At 43.0% G+C, this 18,283-nt stretch overlaps 1 protein-coding gene across 2 annotated transcripts in view; it reads left to right on the top strand.

Moving 5' to 3' along the window:
• The first annotated feature begins 16,602 nt into the window (after window positions 1-16,602).
• The window catches only part of NTF3 (neurotrophin 3), a 71,446-nt gene continuing 69,765 nt past the window's right edge, over window positions 16,603-18,283 (top strand). Inside the window, exon 1 of one of the 2 annotated variants that reach the window (XM_036457978.2) lies at window positions 16,603-16,747. Coding sequence is in view for 1 of the 2 variants with exons in the window: in XM_036457977.2 (XP_036313870.1) it covers window positions 17,254-17,271 (18 nt within the window). In the remaining variant the exon portion in view is untranslated. Of the gene's footprint in view, window positions 16,748-17,023; window positions 17,272-18,283 lie in introns of those variants that run through there. The other variant, XM_036457977.2, reaches the window with a different exon arrangement.

The following is an 18,283-nucleotide window of genomic DNA, read 5'->3' on the forward strand; positions in this document are numbered from 1 at the left end:
AAATTAGAGAAAACCAGACAGGCTCTCACTAGAGAGCCTGGGGAATGGCTGGATATGAGGAAGATTTCTGAGATTAGTGTATAGTTGCCCTTGGCTGGATTGTGAAGTCCCCCAGAGTTTTCTTTGTGTTCTAATTAAGCATAAACTAGAGAAATTCAACTATTCCAATATGTAGGGAACAGGCTTATTGAGCCTTTCCTTAACAGAAAATGCTTCTAAATTAAGACACCTTTTACTATTTGATGCAAAGAAGTGCATTTATTCTTTGACTTTTTTTTTTTACATCTCCACAAACATTTTTAATTACATAAGGATATAGAAGCAAAACCGAAAAACATCTTGAGGTTCAGCTGACATTCAGTGCAATAGGAATTAAATAGGAACATTTGGTAATGCTGTCTGAGAACATATCTGAGAGAGGGAGAGAACACACATGTGCGCAGTGCATGTGTAGAGAAATGGCACTGAGATAGGAATCTCCTATGAAATTCTCTAAGGTGACTAGGGTGCCAGTGGGCCACAGGATAGGCACTGGGGACCCCTGTAATTCTATCTTACCCACCCCTCAGGTCCATGTGAAAGGAAACATCTTCAGAAGGAGAGGTGAATGTGGCTCAGTTTAGTTTCCAAGATTAAAATTGGGAAGAGAAGGGGTTATGAGTTATTGAAAACCTAGTATGTTCCATATACTGTGATAAGCACCTCATAGGTATTTTCTCTTTTTAATCCAAACACACATAAGCATACACACCCACTCACAACATTTTGAAGTACCATAGGTATAATTATCCCCATTTCATAGATGAAGAGGAAAAAAAATGGAAAGCCAAATCTTATTAATTCTGAAATCTAAAGCTTTGTCACAAAACCAGTGATTCCCAAACTGCCTGAATTGGGGGAAAGCCCCTTTATAACATTAACTTCTTTCTCTTTGCACTTCTCTATACTGCTAAATTTTTTAAAAATCCATTTGACAGCTAATGATTGGAACACATATGAATTTGGAGGAACTATAAGGGTCATTGTACTAGCCATGCACAAGAATCATGGCTTTTTTGGGCCCATGTGAGAAAGGGACAAGAAGAAGAGTGATAATAACACATGTTTCATATCCCATGTGGAGTCCTCTGGCCTAAAAGACTTCAAATTGAAAGCCTAAATTTTATTCTTTCTTCTCTAGCACCTTATTTCTGAGAACAATGGATTTTGAAATTTCTGTACTTTCAAGGAGATGTCGGAGTGTCCTTGAGAAAACCAAAACAATGCTGGTCTGTAAGTAAATATGTGTTGAATGAATGAATTACCATAAGCCATTCATTCTAGGTTCATTAATTAGTGTTACCTCATTCATCAGCTGCATTGTCCAATTTACTTTACAGGACTAGCTGTCTTCCACCTTGGAGGGCTAAGATGGAGATGAGATCATTAGAGCTGAGATCTCTTTCAGGATGTGGAAACAGTCTTGCTCTATTGCAGAATTATACCCCGAGAAACTGAGAAGAAGAATCAAAATGAGTTATTTACTAAATATGAAATAATTAAGTTTATGCATAGTTAACTGTTATAGTGGCATAAAATTATGAGAGAAGATGTTTCCTTTACTATATTAAAGATATAAGTCTAATCAGGCCTCTTTCCAAGCTCTTCATCAAGGTGGAAATTCTACAGCAGGCTTTTTACACCCTATTGTGTCAAACAGCCTGCTTAAAATGCAGGAGACACTGTGGTGTAATCTCAGGAAGCCCCCTCCCTTGAAATAATCTCTTCCCCATTGGTCTTCTGGCACTACTTGTCCTGCCACCATTCATTTCTTTGGGCTAGTTTATTTTTCTGGAATAGGGACAATGGACATGACAAGAGTTGAGGTTGTACAGTTCTGATAGGATTGATGAAGAATTAATAGCCCAAAGCATGAGATTCTGTTTAAAGGCAAATTTAGATGAAGACACCCTGTCAGGCAGGTTAAAGTTTGGTGGTCCATTGAACCGGGTAGGCTATGGAGGAAAGGTTATAGAATGGAGAATCATTTCGTGTGTGTGTGTGTGTGTGTGTGTGTGTGTGTCTGTGTGTGTGTGTGTCTGTGTACAGGGAAGGGGGCTGTCTAAGAGAAATCCCTCAGCCAGGCTGCCCAACAGAGCTTGTAGGAGGGACAATCATTGCTATCTTCTCTCTGGTCTGCTCCACCTCTATATTCTCTCTTTTCCCAAATACATGCAGAATTTCTTGAAAGCATTATTCAATGGCTTTCAGAATCAATCACTAAAATAGAACCAGTCACGAGGCCTTATTTTTTTATTCTGGCTTTGCCAGTACCAGTGGCTGTAGTATCTTTGTGGCTTCATTATTCAGTGTTTAGTCATCTAAATTTCCTAGGAGCCTCTCAGTTCACTGTTTCCCCCTATGTTTTGGAGTTGCACATTCAACCAGGTTAGCTCTCTTCAGCCACAGGCCAGTAAGTCAATCATCACAATCTGTGTGTGTGTGTGTGTGTGTGTGTGTGTGTGTGTGTGTGTCCAGCACACAAGCTCAGGTTAGAGACAGGAAAGACAAGCTTAATCTGATCCATTCACTCATACATTAGACAAACATTTGCAGAGCACCTACTGGACATCAGACACTAAGCCAGGCAGTCACAACTTGAAGCAAAAGCTTTGCAAGCTTGTTAAAAATATATATACTAACAAGTATAAACTGAAGGAATTCACAGATTATACAAGTGAATGAGGATATAGGTAACGGAATATTACAGTAGGTATGGTGAAGGGGAAAGTTAATCCCAGAAGACATCTGGAAATATTGTAGTTTGAGTACAAAAAGAGGGAAAAGGTCACTCTGGGTATAACTTGGCTCCAACATTCATTTTCCCTCAAGTAGAAGTTGGCACAGCAGAAGCAGAATCCTCACTATTCCCCTATAAATGGGCTGAGATCTTTCCCAAAAGCACTATTATGCATTTGAACATTCTCTTACTATATTTATATGGGAAAGAAAGAAAGCGATTCACAGCCTCCCCAGTTCTTTTTCTTGCTGCTCTCCATTTGTCTTTGTGGCTGGCATGTTATTTCACTAAAGAGGAATGTCCTATTTTTAAGAGGTGGAAGGCAGTATGTGGGTTGGAGATTACACTAATAAATTTTGATATAGAGAAAAAGGAGACCTTCCCTTATTTCCTTATGATAAAGAAAAACCCATCTAAGAATCCTGAAACTTAGTGTCATCCCAGAGTGACATGAAGGTCTCCAGATGGGAAAAGATGTCTTGAGAGGGTAGCTGAGCGTGTGCCTGACTGGGAGAGAACAGCAGTGCTTAAATCCCCTACCATTTTTATTAATGCCTTAGACTCTGGGAAGTCCCCAGATCTGCTCTGTGGTGGACATGTCCTTTCCTTCAGGGTTGGTGTTTATATCTACCTTCCCTGGGGTGATTCCAATCTCAGATGCCATCCAAATTTTTTTTTTTAAATTATCTGCTATATTCCAAGAATCTCTAAGTATTAAAAACGTTAAGACTTCAAAGATGAGTAAAAATTCTTTTCCCTGTTACATGTGTATTAGTTTGTTAGGGCTGTCATAATACAGCATCACAGACTGAATGGTTTAAGCCAGTGGTCGGCAAACTCATTATACAGAGCCAAATATCAACAGTACAACAATTGAAATTTCTTTTGAGAGCCGAAAACTGACTTCTCCACGTGGGCCATGAAGTTCCAATCACACTGTACATGCGTGCCTGCAAGTGGTATTTTGTGGAAGAGCCACACTAAAGGGGCCAAAGAGCTGCATGTGGCTCAAGAGCCACAGTTTGCTGACCACTGGTTTAAGCAATAGAAATTTATTTTCTCACAGTTCTGTAGTCTAGAAGTCCAAGGTCAAGGTGACCACAGAGTTCGCTTCTTCTGATGCCTCTCTCCTTGGCTTGCAGATGGCTTTTCCCTGAGTCCTTGGACTTCCCTCTGTGCACATTCCTAGTATCTCTCTGTGTCTTAATCTCCTCTGCTTATAAGGATACTGGTCAGATTGGATTAGGGCCCACCATAAAACCTAATTTCAATTTAGCCACCTCTTTAAAGACCCTGCCTTCAAATATAATTACAGTCTGAGGTATTGAGTATTAGACTTCCACATGTAAATGTGAGGGGCATAAAATTCTGCTCATATCAGCAAGGCAGCTCTCTATACTCACAATAAAATAGATATCTTAAGCCAACTCAGACTGAAAAAAGAAAACCACTACCATTTTTGTAAAGGATCAATAGATTGACCTTCTGGCCACAGTAGACCTTCCCTATATGCAAATGTGCTGAACTGAGCTCCTCTAAGGTTGTGGGGATACAACTCCAGGATCTCTTTCATATTCTAGGAGAGATGTAATATGCAAAGATAATTCCAGGCAGAGGGAACCGATGCTGCAAAATCACAATCATGGTAAAGTCCTAGTGAAACACTGGGTGTGTAGGAGACAAGACAGAAAAGGTAAGTTGGGCCCCAAGGGTAAGGGGCTGGGCTTGTGTGCTAAAGATCATCTTAATTATATTTTTATTTTTTGAATATATTTTTTTGATTTTTTTTACAGAGAGGAAGAGAGGGGGATAGAGCGTTAGAAACATCAATGAAAGAGAATCATCAATCAGCTGCCTCTTGCACACCCCCTACTGGGGATGTGCGTGCAACCAAGGTACATGCCCTTGACCAGAATCGAACCTGGGACCTTTCAGTCAGCAGGCTGATGCTCTATCCACTGAGCCAAACCGGTTTCGGCTTAATTATATTTTTAGATTGAGCTGATTAAACCTTGGGTTTCTGACATTGCAAAAGTGGTTCTATTTTTGGTTGCCCTTACTCCTATGAAGTAGCCTTTCAACAATCAAAACTGAAAGCATTTTTTTGTCAGTGAATTTTGAATTCTGATTTATTTATTTTTTGTCTCTAAAGAATGGATAAATTACTGAGATGCGCCTCAGTTTTAGATTCTCTTAGCTGCCACTTACAAACAAGCAAATGCCTCAGAAGGAAAATGGAGCTGAAAATCAGTTCTTCCTTTCTGTGCTTCCTCTTTCTCGGAGATCTTCTCCCCTCGTGTCCATACTGCCACGGTGGCTCTCCAATTACTTTATATGTTTCCCCCTTTTCCCTCAACATTTTATTGAGAATTTTCAGACATAAAAAAGTTATAATATTTAACAGTGAACAGTCATGTACCCACAAACCAGATTCTATAGTTATGTGTTTGTTTGTTTGTTTGTTTTTTCATGATTGGCTTGTTTATGTCTCTCCACCTATCTATCCCTTTGTTCCTCCATCAACCCATCTTTTTTTTATGCATTTTAAAATATATTAAGGCCAGCAGGATACTTCCCTTTAAATATGTTAACATACATTTTATTAACTGAAGTTCTTTATTGTCTTACAGATATTTTTCTTAAGAAAAAAATTTACATAAAACAAATTGCACAAATTTTAAGTGAACATAGACTAAGTTTTGACAAATGTATACACTGTTTAACCCAAACCTCTACCTCTCCTGAAACTTCTATCACTTAATATATCACTATATAACCCAAACCTTTATCATGCTATACTCTCTTTAGTGACAGGATATCACTGTATAATCCAAACTGCCTCTTTCAAGTCATTTTCCATTTCCCCTACCCCAGAGACAACGCTAATTTTTTTCACAATAAATTATTTTTTTGCCTCCTGTAAAACTTCCTAAGTGTGGAATTACATAAGTTATATGATTTGGGGTAAGTCTTCCTTAATTCAATATAATATTTTTTTATGTTCATTCCTAGCATCATGAGTATTCATAATTTGCATCCTAGAGCTTTTTGACATGTTGAATGTTCATTATCATAGATGTCAGAATATTTTTTACTTTATGACATGATATCGTCTTTGACCTGTGGTACAACTAAAAGTGTCTAGTTTAATTTGTAATTAGTTAAGGGTTTCTAGAACTCTTATTATTATCTACTAGAGGCCCAGTGCACAAAATTCGTGCACTGGGTAGAGTCCCTAGCAGGTGCCAGCTGCCAGCTGCCAGTTGCTGGCCATGGCCTCCCTTTCCCTGGCTGCTCCTGGCCAGGGCCTTTTTTCATTCTGCGACATCCCCTGGTGGTCAGTGCACATCATAGTGAGTGATCCAACTCCTGGGAGATCGAACTCCTGAGGGGATACTTTGCATATTAGACTTTTATATGTATAGAATAGATTTCTAGTTTTACTCCATTGTACTCAGAGAATATACTCTGAGTGAATTCATTCTTTAAATTTAATAGGGCTTGTTTTATGACCCAATATATGGTCTATCTTTGTAAAAATACTATGTGTACTTAGTAAGAATGTGTATTTGGGATTTATTGGTTGAAGTCCTGCAAATAATAACTAAGTCAAGGTAGTTGAGAATGTCATCTTTGGCTTTACTGGTATTTTGGTTATTTGTTCTATTAATTGTCTTGACCAGGCTATTAAAATCTCAAACTATCATTGGGAATTGTCTGTTTCTTCCTCTATATTTGTAACTTTTTGCTACCTCCTGTAGCCTATGGCCAGCTTTCAAGCTAAAAACTGAAAAAACAAAAACAAAAACGGCAAACTCATCCCATATTATATATTTTACCTTTTAAAAATATCATCTCTCCTCTAAAATCTGGCTGCTTTTGTTCATTCTCTGGTCCCTAGTATATAGTTATCTGTAGCATGAAAGAATTTACATAGCTATCTTACTAGTGAAATATTTAAATGATTTTTAAAAATATTTTTCCAGCTTTTCTAGGTATTTTTGGTGAACAATTAGTATATTACAATTTGGTCTACCATAACTGAAGTGAGAGTCTCTAATAAATATATATTTAAAAGATGTTTTGCATCATCATAAATATAATTGATACATTTAAAAAATTAAATATAACTTAAAATTTTAAATGTTTATCAGTATACCACCTACAGTAATCATAATTTATCAGTGGTGAAAATATTATGCTTTGGGAAAGTACATACTTGCTAAAGTGACCAGATCACTGATATATATCAAGTTTGGAAGGAATCTCAACTTTTTAACCTCCATCTAACTCATTAGTTATGGAGGCAACTAATTCTAATATTGGGAAACCTGTGTCAAAAACATCATCCTTGCCTTGATTTGAAATTTGAAACCATGTAAATCCCACCCATCAATCCTTGTTCTACCCATTGGAGTCTTGCAGAACAGTCACATTTTCATTTATATCATGACCCTCTGTCTGGGTCATTTCAATTCCTATTTATTGGATATTCTTAGACTCCTGAGTTCCATAATGCCAAGGATAGATGTTGGTGTCAATCCTCCTACAAGGATGGAATTAGGAGGTAAATAGGAGAGTAAAGAATTTGACCCTAAGTTTTATCTATCTACCTATTTTTTTTCTTTTTTTGCTTTATTGCAAGAAAAAAAATTAAAAATTTTATTTTTATTGAAACATTTCCTTTGTAAGACAGATTTTTTTGTGTGTGCCATTTTTAATACAAAGGGAAGAAGATGAAAAAGCAAGAAGAATGATATGGGGGGAAATTCATTCAGGTGGGAATTTTAAAAAGGTTAACTATAATATTATTGAAAAATAAGGTTCATTTAATTCATCTTCTCTCTTCAGAGAGGACCAATCCTATGTCATTGAAAATAGGAAAGTAGTCATTTTACTTTGAACGCTGTTCTGTAACTTCTGCTGTGATTAAAACTCTTTTCTGGTTTCTCCAGAAACCTTGCCTTTTGCATGTTAAATTAATTTTCTTTTGTTCTGCCAGTAATGCACGATGGGCACAAAATAAAAGAAATTAAATGTTAAAATAAGTTGAAGTAAATAACAAAATATTATAGAAGATGTAAGGAAGGAATTAGAGGAAAGCAGAGCAACATTTCCAGAAGGAAGGCAAAAGATGTATCTATTTTCTGGGGGTTGTATGGAGAAAATAGATGAAGTGAAGCATTCTGAGAGTCAGAAATTTGGGTCCCACATTCGCACTGATGAGTCTTATTATCTGTGTGATTTCTGGCCAGTCCCTTCCTTTTCCTGAGTCTTAATAACTTCCACTGTAAGCTGAAGGATTTGATTAGAGGAATCTTAGGCACCTTCCAACTGTGAAAGCACGTAAGTCATTAATTCATTGATTCTACATTGCAGCCAATCTGTTTTACAATTTAAGATATGGAGTGTGGACCAGTGATTCATACTGTGAATCTCTTGCCAAATATGATCCCATTCTCATCTTGACCATGGACTCTCTGCTAACCCTGGGAAAAAGACACAATTTTTGGCTTATTGATTAATACATTATCTATATAGAGGAAGCTATTTCTAACTTCGTTGTTTACCTCTTTTACTTACTTAATTTTTTAAAAAGATGCCCATAACATCCATTGGCGTGATCGACAGAGGTGGAAAGATAATTACTGTCATAATTTGCAATGTTATTCTTTCTATTTACTCCAAAGGAGCTAATTTCTAGCTTTGCACTCATTATTGAAAATTTTTGGGAAAAGGTCTTTGTAAGCAGTGGGAGTGGGAGAAGGACCAGTGGAATTCTCTTATCCTCGTCTGCAGGCAGAGAAGCTGGACATGATGGAGCAGTGAAATACAAATCTGATGCCTCATGATTACTATGTTGGCAGCAGCTTCAGATTGTAAAGCTCATTCGCAGACAGGTTTTGAATGCTGGCTTGTCTGCTGAGTCTGAGCCCTAAGTGGCATTTTAGTCTATGTCTGTGCTAGAGGAAGAGACATTTGCATGAATGTACATTTGTGACTGGATGGGATTCAAATGAAACATATGTAACAAAACATCAATTGCCCGTAATGTTCCAATCCAGGGTTCTGTATTTTCTACATGGGCATTTACAGACTTATTACTTGTTAGAAACACAAGGCTTAACTTCTGTATGTATCTTGGTGTTGCAAACACTAGTAGTTTTGATTAGAGGCCTTTTAATCTTTGGAACCTAGCCAATAGCCTACCCCTTTGGAAAAAAGTCTTAGTTAAGTAGGTTCTGTGTAGCTTTTCCTTGCTGCTGCTGGGACCTCTCTTATCCAAGGCTGTCATATAGTCATATAGGTGTGTCCTGACAGAGGAACTTGCTGAGGAGATGAGAAGGTATTGAAATCAGTTCTTCCTCTATGTACCAAATCATAATTCTTGTGTGAGTTACATTCTCTTACAAAAGCACACAAAGGGCTCAGAGATGGACTTGACCCTACTCTTCTCCATCCTCCATTTTTTTTTCCTTCTCTCACCACCTAGGATAACCTTGAGCCCAGAAGAATTGACTATGAAGACTATAATACTGCTGCTCTTGCTTTTAGCTGTGGACTAGACACAGGAGACCTGGCCCGTGTCTGAGTTCCTCTGAATGACCTTAGGCAAGTTGCTTGTCCCCTCCTTGGCCTCAGTTTCCTCATCTGTAAAAATGTCATTGTCTCAAGGTTAGATTGTGCAGCAGGAACAGGCATTTGAGGTTCAAATCTCTGTTTTGCCACTCATTCATATTCATGTATCTTTGTACATGTTATGTAAACTCTTTACACCTCAATTTTAAAATCTTTACTATTATCATCTCCACTTTACAGATTTAAAAAGTTGAGGTCTAACAGGGGACAGACAATGTGCCTAAGAACATACAAGAGCTCAGAGACATGAATTCTGTCTCCTAGTTTAATAGTCTAGTGCTAAGGCCAGTATCTGTTGCTTGAGCATTGTTTGAATTCTGAATGGGGGGCCTGAGGACAGCCTGCTTTCAGAGTGGGAACAGGGCCAGAACTCTCAGTGAATTGACTGGTAAATATAGTAAACCATCAGATGGTTTGGGTGTAGGGATGTGTCTATCTGTATATGTTTGTGTGTGTTGGGGATGGGAGAGGTATATAAGCTTACTTTAACTTGAACTCAGTTTTCCTTGACCCCCAAGAACTGTTTACAACTTTTTTTTTAAGTGTTTCATGGAAACTCTGGAAACAATATCTTTAAAGTAAAAAATCTCAGTGATTAACTAAGCCTTCTTTGCTTAGTTTTCCTAGACTGCTGGAGTGGAGAGAAGAATGGTTTCCCAAGGAAATATGGATAATAGAATGAGCCTTCCTTGCCGCCCCCCCATATGTTTATCTTCTGTCTTGTCAGTAAGGATTGGTTTTGGGGACAGGAGGATGAATGAAATGACTTTTGCCACATCCTCCCAGCCTCAAATTCTGGGGAGAGTTGTGTAGGATAAGAGTATCAATAGGACAGATTATTATTTGTCATTATTCACATGGCTAGACTGGATGGGGCCCCTGATTAGGGGTCAGGAGACCTGGGTTTCTATCCTATTTAGCCTTAAATCATTGCAAAAGTTACACCTTTGGATTGATATTTATTTACTTTTCCCAGACTTTCCCTACCTCTTACTACCTAGTAGGGGTAGTAAATGCAAGGTATGGCAGAAGACTTTTCTAATTCTTAATCCCATCCAAGTCCTCAGTTAGAGGTAAAATCCCAAGGTGCCTTTAATTCCTAATAAAAGAAATTGTATGATGGAAACAGGGCTGGTCTTCCAGTTGGCTTCTCCAGCTGTGAACTTGCATCTTGTGTACTTTAATATATATATATATATATATATATATATATATATATATATATATGGATTTCAGAGAGGAAGAGAGAGGGAGGGAGAAATAGAAACATCAGCAATGAGAGAGAATCATGGATTGGTTGCTTCCTGCATGCCTCACACTGGGGATTGAGCCCACAACCATGGCATGTGCCCTGCCAGGGAATTGAACTCTGACTTCATAGGCCAATACTCAACCACTGAGCCATGCCCACCAGCCTCATATCCTTTATCTAGCAGGCCATGGAAAGTGCAAAATGCAGGCTTCACTCACACTGACTGCCCAGTAGTAATGGGTAGTATCAATGTCGATGCTGTCATGAACTCAGCAGGGAAACCTGCCATGCTTTGCATTGGGAAGTCACCTGGATGTGGCTTGTAATCAGCTGTTTTCACTCAAAGATGTTATTCCAGGCTATGAAGGTAGAGGAGAGTAAATAATACAAACTCCCAAGTGGATTCATTAGTGTGTTTCTTTGTTTTCTTATTTACATTCCAAGTTATATAAGAAAAATCAGGGTAAGTCCTTTTAACATGTGGTAAAATCAAGAAACTGAGAAATTCAGAAATTTTCCTAGCTCCCAAGGTAGTGACAAGGCTAGTTCTCCATTTTCCTCATACCAGGCTCAAACTCCTTGGTTCTCTGGATAGCATCGCCTTTCATAGTTACTCTTACAGTATAAATTGAAGCCTAAGCTCCCCCTTCAATCTTTTATTTCTTCCTAAGCATCCAATGTTTAACATTCCAACCCTTCCCAGATGAAGGAAGACACAGTGAAAAGGCTGCTTGGACCTTCTTAGTTCAACCCTTGAGTCACAGCTTTCTCCTGATGCTCACAGACTTTTCCAAGGGTCTAAGAGTCTCTCAAATAAAAAACATGTACATATTTTAGGACATCCCAATTGACCATTTTTTCATGTTAATCTCATTTGTTTATATCTAAATACAGCTGTGTAAGGCTCAAGAACAGCTCGCTGGTGAGTGGACACAGCTCAACAGAGGCTTTGAAGGGACTGATTACTCTCAGCATTTGTAAATCTGAACCTGAAAAATGAAATGCTGGTATATGTGATGAGAGGGATGACCTAGGGAGTATTTTATTGTCTGAAGATGGAATTAATGGCATTACCATATCTATATCAACCCCAGGTAGTAAAATTTTATGAGTTCTTCCCCATGAAATATTTTGTTTATGTCACATGGGTCTAATCTAATGGTTTTTTTTTCTTTACTTCCCCACCCCCACCCTTTCCCCTGCCCTCTTTGTCTCTTGAGGGTTATTCCCTTTGGAAATGCATTAGTTACCTAGGAAACCTTAATGTCATTTTTTCATGAGTAGAGTTTGGTGCAGCATAAAGTTAATTTATAGGGTGGTTAGGAATTCATGTCATGACTAGTGAAATGGGAGACTTTATTATGATTTCTATATCCACCTGTGTGGTAGGAATACCTGCCTTCCCTCTATCATTATGAGTAATTTCTTGAGACATAATTATAAATATGTATGCCATTTCACAAAATGAGTTGATCCACTGTTGTTCAATGTAATTCATTATATTGTTCAGTGTAAGCCCTAGAACATAATTAGCAATAAAAACAAATCAATAATATACCAGGCAATCTGTTAAGAGTTGAAGAACATGGTGGAATTTCCTTTTAAATGATGAGGTGGCTCTCCCTTAGAGGCAAAGAATGAATAAGATGGGATTTTGAAATCCTTTGACTATGTCTTTCATGCTCTTTGAGGTCCACATTAGGAATCTTTATGAATTCTAAATACATCCACTATTTCATTCTACTGATTCTGTTCTGTCTTTGTCCAAAGGGGAAAATACATACCCAGGAAGTTACATTAGTGAAAAGTTAATGATTTATAATAACAAACAGGGTATTCCAGAGTCAAGTTTTTTTCTAAAGGCTGAGCTACCACACTGCACCAATGGGGTGGCAGTGTTTCCAGTTTAAGGACTATTAGGTTGGGAGTTAATGCTTACAGGGTGCCAGGCCCTGTGCTGAGTTTTTAAATAAATGAGTTCATTCAGTCCTCACAATTCTCCTATGAGGTTGGCATTGTTTCTGCCATTTACAGATGGCTTCTGAGAAGTCCAGGGACCTGTTTAAAGACACCCAATACTAGATGAAGAAGGCAGTGTGGGACCCAGGTTTATAACACTCCAAAGTCTATTCTTTCAATGAGTTCTGGTTTCTGATCTGTCACTGTTCCCTGGGGAAAGTCACAGAGAGGCAGGTGCCTCAGCTTTCTCAACTATTCAGTGCAATGGGGATATAGAGGCTGAGAGAATGTGCTGTCTAGTATCCCTACTCTCTTTAGAGAGTGATGCTGATAACAGCAATGCTGTGCTTTCTGGAAATGATAAAACTTTTACTAAAGACTGGGCTTGCCGAGTAAACATAGACAAGTCACTTAGTGTCTGTGGACAACTGCACCCAGTTTGGAAAAAAAGAAAAGAAAAAAGAACAATGCCTCAAACATGACCTTGGAAGGCATTTGGGTGGAGTTGCTAATTGGCATGATAGCTGGTGTGACTGTTGGTTAGTAATGCTGCACTTAATATGTGTGTAGTAATGGGGTGGGCAGCCAGACATCTTTTGAATGCCAGGAGGCAAGGTAGAAGAAGCCTTTCCTGACTCTTAAGTCCCCAGTCCCTAAGCAAACACCTTTTGCACTCACTTTAATTGTTTCAGAAACATAGACTTTTGGGCTCCAACAGCACTCAAGCAGCTGTGTGGGTGACTGGGGGTGGGGATGGATGAGGTAGGGGAAGAGAAAGTAGCTGCAATCACTCTGCCAAACTTCTCCACAGTGCCCTCCAGCAGCAGAGGAGGCAACTTGCAAATATTTTAGGCTCAGCTAAGGTGTGGAGTATAGCTTAGCAATCTCAAAGACAGAAAAGAGAAAAACAAGGAGAAGACAAACATTCTAGGCTGAGTATATGGTCACGAGGGGAAATCACTAGGCTTGTCTTTGCTGCATATAGTCACAAAGGAAAGGGTCCTTGGAGGCCATTTGGCCCAATTCTCTTATTTCCTGGGTCAACATGTCACAATGAGTAAACTACACGTTGGTACTGCCCCCAACACATAGTCCACTTAACTGAAACATTGAGTAGACGAATGCTGTTTTCAGAAGGTAAAGGCATATTTCATTCCATTTCCATTATGTTTCTGTTCAATGCTTCAACCACAGAGTGGTGCTATTGCAAAAGATAAGGGTGGGCAGAACACAAGCTCTACAAATTTGCTTTAGGAGAGAGTTTGAAACGGGGCTTTCAAACTCTAGATCTGGTTTCTGCTCTCACAAACCACTTTCTTCCAGAAGTCAGAGCCTTATATTCAGATGCAGCAGGGGGAAAAGAAGATTCAGGGGCCTACAGATACAGTCAATAGATCCAAGGCCATGGCCACAGAGTCCATTTGGAGGGAGCTGATTGCCTAGCTAATAAAAATAAAAATAACAATAACAACCTAGTTATGGACGAATTTCCATACCTAGTCCTGCCTGTCAGACATGAACTCACCAGCTTACTTCCCAGTTCTGTTTTTTGGTTTCACTATCTACACCACTATAAGTTCTTTCTCTATCTAGAAATCAGATTGCCTTACAAGTCACAAAGTTCAGCAGTTCCAAAAGGATTCCCTATTACATACAATAATTTTTCATTCTGTCTTTAAAACAAACAAGCAAACAACAACAACAAAAAACACCTTTCTGGCACCCTCTTCTTATCACCTGGATGCCCTCTTGGAAGCCCAAGGGGAGACCTGAGAGTGGGTGGCTTGTCTTCCTTAGAGGGAGAAGAGAACCTTCTGCTCTGAAGTAGAAAGGGAAACCGTAAAGAAAATGGCATTGTGCCTTCTCAGGAGAGATTGCTTGAAAAATGTCTCCCACAAAAGAAAAAGGGCGAGTGGCTGTCCATGTTGAGTAAAGTGAAGAAAGTGGGTCTTTTCACCCTCTGCTCCACCCGGTTCGCTCACTCTTCCTCTCTCCTTCCCTCAGCCCCTTCCTTCTTCCCCCCAGCCCCCAAAGGTAACACACATATTTGGAAAGATTAAGGTGTAACCTCTCATATTACAAGGCGTGCTGATTGCACGCAAAGGCAGACCCACCAGCTCCAGACAAAACCCTCTGGAGTTGGGGAACAATACAAACTCTTCCTGGGATCGCCTCCTCCTGGCAAAGGGAGGCGGCCAGTCAGTGACCTGGCATCCGGTATCCACGCGGAACAAATTCACCAATTCGGGTCTTAAACTCACTGCTGCCTTCTCTTCTTTTTTTTCCTTCTGATTTTTCAAATTCAAGTTTGCCCCCGGCCCTTCCCCTCTTCTCCAGACTGCCTGTGAACCACCAGCTGCAGGGCGATCAGCCCTCACGTGTGTTTAACCCATTCCTCACTGCGGCGGGGGTCTTTCCTGGCTGTCTCTGGGTTATAGGAGGACCTGGAGCTCCAGAAAGGAGACCCTAGAACTGGGCCAGGGGAACTGAAACCGGGGCCTGAATCTCTCCTTTGAAAGCTGGCTGGGGTGAGGGGCGGAGGTGGGGGGTGAGGGGCGGGGATTGGGGAGCAAGTGCGGGAAGTGGGGGAGGGCCAGGAGGCGGGCCAGAGCCCAGGGAGAAAAACCAGGACCCTACTGAGCACGTCCAGTCGACCCTTCACGGCACCGAGCGCGCCAGGTGTGGGGAGCAGCTCGGCGCGCAGAGAGGCACCGAAAGAGGACTCTGTGCCTCCCGGGGACCGCGGGAGGGGCCGCCCCTGGGCCTCCCTGGGCGCTGGTAGCTGTTTTCGATGTGGTAGCACCCACCACCGGCCAGAATAATGATGAGGCAGGTACAATCTATCTGGTACGCAGCCCCCAGACTCCCCACCCCTACCTGTCTCTCCGCGGGCAGCTTCTCTCTACCTGGTGTTCGGCCTGATAAGGATAAGTGCTTCTTCTCAGTGTGTGGCCAAATTTTCCCTCCCCCAAAAGTCAATAAATTTGGGTGTTTTGAACCCGGACCCTAGCTAAAACATAGAGTGGGCTGTTTATTAGACCCCTGGAATGGCAGGGCAGGGAGGAGACGGGGACAGACTCATTTGCTCCCCCCACTCCCCACCCCACCCTTCTCCCCAGACCCCAAGGCAAGTGAGTCTAAAGGTCCTGGCCAGAGATGGAGTGAGGAGTGGCTGAGAGAGCTAGGGAGTGTGTGTGGCGGGGTTGGGTGGGTTCAGAGAAGAGGTTCGGCACCCCACGACTCAGGAGTGGATAGGAGGGAGTAGGTTTTCTCCTTGACCCCTAAGGGACACTTTCCTCTCCGCTTTCTCGATGGCAAATGGGTGGAAGCAAAGATGACTGAGCTTGGTAAATTCGGAGAGAACGGTCAGCAAAAGTGGGGTCCAGTGGGCAGCTAAAAAGATCTCGAAATAGGAGATGTTGCTCCCCCCCACCCCCTTCCATTCTTCGAAAACCCTACGAGTGGGGAAGGGCGCGGCACTGCTTTTGGAGGTCCAGGCAGAGGTCTGTTTGTTTCTTGCCTTTTCTGCTTCCCTCGCTGTGGGTGCTGGGCGGGCGCCCAGCTGCAGGGCCGGGTCCTAGTTTGGGGGGTAGGGGGAAGGGAGGGGGGTTTAGGAGAAGTTGGAGCCTTGGTGAAATGGGAGGCTTCGGTCCATCCCCCCCATTCCCTTCACGTCGCGCACCTCCTCACACAAACGCACCTTTGGTTCCCCAGACCCCTGACCCTTTCTCCCCCAGGGCTTCTCTAGCTTGCTCTCCCTTGGCCGCCTGCAAAGAGCCCTGCGTACTGTCACCAGGAGCAGCGGGTTCACGGGGGTGCCGTGGTCCTTGGGCGTGTTCACGTTGTGAGGTGGGGAAGGAGTGACGGGTGGGCTAGAGAGGGGGTGGGGAGAGATGTGGAGCTGGAAGGGTCTTAGGCTTGGAGGAGGAGTTTACACATTAGACCCAAGCCGCCCAGAGGGAAGGGGCAAGAAAGGCCCTTCTGCTTAGTAAAGAAAACCTTAAAAAGAAAGAAAGAAAAAGAAAGGAAGAAGGAAAAGGGAGAGTAAAAAGACTTGTTTAAAAACAACAACAAATAAGACAGGCTGGAGACATTCACATGTAAAATGCAGTGAAAAGGTGAATATTTCGTTTCCTCCCCCCTGGGTTTCTAAAAGGGAAATCAAGGGGAGACTGAAGCAGACTACTCCTCTAGAAGTTTTGGGGTTTTTTTCTCTAAGAGGGGCTAGGAGGCATGGTCCGGTCCTCCCATGGGTCCCAGACCCTGTCGGAGGGGCGCTGGGGCGCAGGACCAGCCGGGCGGCGCGGGGGCGGGACGGCGGCGCGCAAGGGGTTAAGCGCTGAGCGCGGAGCCATCTGGCCGGGTTGGCTGGTTATAACCGCGCAGATTATGTTCGCGGGACTCAGAGTTGAAGGCTCCTCTCTCCACCGAGCAGCTCCGCGCGCGCGGCCCCGCGAGAGAGCCCGAAGCAACTCCTTTCCTCCCTTTCCCTTTCTTTCTCCTTTTCACCCCTCCACTGCTGGGGAGTGGCGGCGGCGGCGGGGTGGGGGGGACTTTGAATGACCGAGCTTGCGTCCACCTTTCTCTTCATGTCGACGTCCCTGGAAACAGTCACACGGATGCCATGGTTACTTCTGCCACGGTAAGGGGAGGTGGGCACGTTGGGTGGGCAGGTTTGGGGCTTGGGGGGGGATTAGTGGGGGTTTTCCACGGTGGAGTGGCGTTGGGGGACCTCACTCCGCACCCCGCCCCATCCCCATCGAGCCGCACGAACTACCGCGCTTTCCCGGGGTTGTGCCTTCCCCGAAGTTTGCACAGGGATCAGCCCGGGCCCAGGCGCACACACAACTCTCTCCTCTCTCCTCCTCTCTCTCTTTTCCCTCTCCCCTCCTCTCTTTCGCCCCTCGGACGTCCGATATCTGGGAAAGTGATCAGGTTTAAGGGACGCGGATTGGAAATGAAGGGCGGAGGCGAGGGGAAATGGGGGCGACGGAAGGGCAGGGAAGAGGGATTCCACAGAACCGCCACCAACCCCTTCCCCAACACACACGCCTGTACTCCTGCAGAGAGGGCTCCCGGGGCATCCTGTAACAAAAAAAGGGGGTGCCACACCGATCCCCGGCCAGGCGGGGGTCGAGGTGCCGCCGCCACTCCCCGGCACGCCCCCCGCGCCATGCTCCTCGCGCGCTTCGCACGCTCAGCTCGCGGGGCCCGGGCGCGGGCTGGGGGAGGAGGAGACTCCGAGCGTCGGACCTGGAGGGCGGCTTTCCAGTTTGGGGAGTAGAGACTCCTTGCCCGACGCAGCCAGCCTACCTGCTCTGGAGAGTCCCCCTGCTTCTTCGGGGGAAGCTTTTCTCCGAAAGGGCGCTGCACCCGGGGCAGGTCGTGGCCGGCGCCCAGCCCGCGGCTACCCCACCCCGGGTCTCGGAGCAGATGTTGGAGCTTCGCGTGGCCCGCCGCGCAGCTGGGACCCGGCGGCGGAGGAGCTGGGGGCGCCGAGGACCGTGCATCCCAGGGGAAACCCTGAGCGTCTCTCGCAGCCAGCTCTAGGAAATTGAGGCGGAGGTGTGGAAAGGTTGGGAGGCGCGGGGAACCCGCGGAGCTAGGTCGGACTTAAAAAAAATACCCACAATGGTCCAACTGGATGCATTATC

This window comes from Pipistrellus kuhlii, unplaced genomic scaffold (genome assembly GCF_014108245.1).
Source record: "Pipistrellus kuhlii isolate mPipKuh1 unplaced genomic scaffold, mPipKuh1.p scaffold_m20_p_3, whole genome shotgun sequence".
In the NCBI taxonomy this organism is placed as follows: domain Eukaryota; kingdom Metazoa; phylum Chordata; class Mammalia; order Chiroptera; family Vespertilionidae; genus Pipistrellus; species Pipistrellus kuhlii.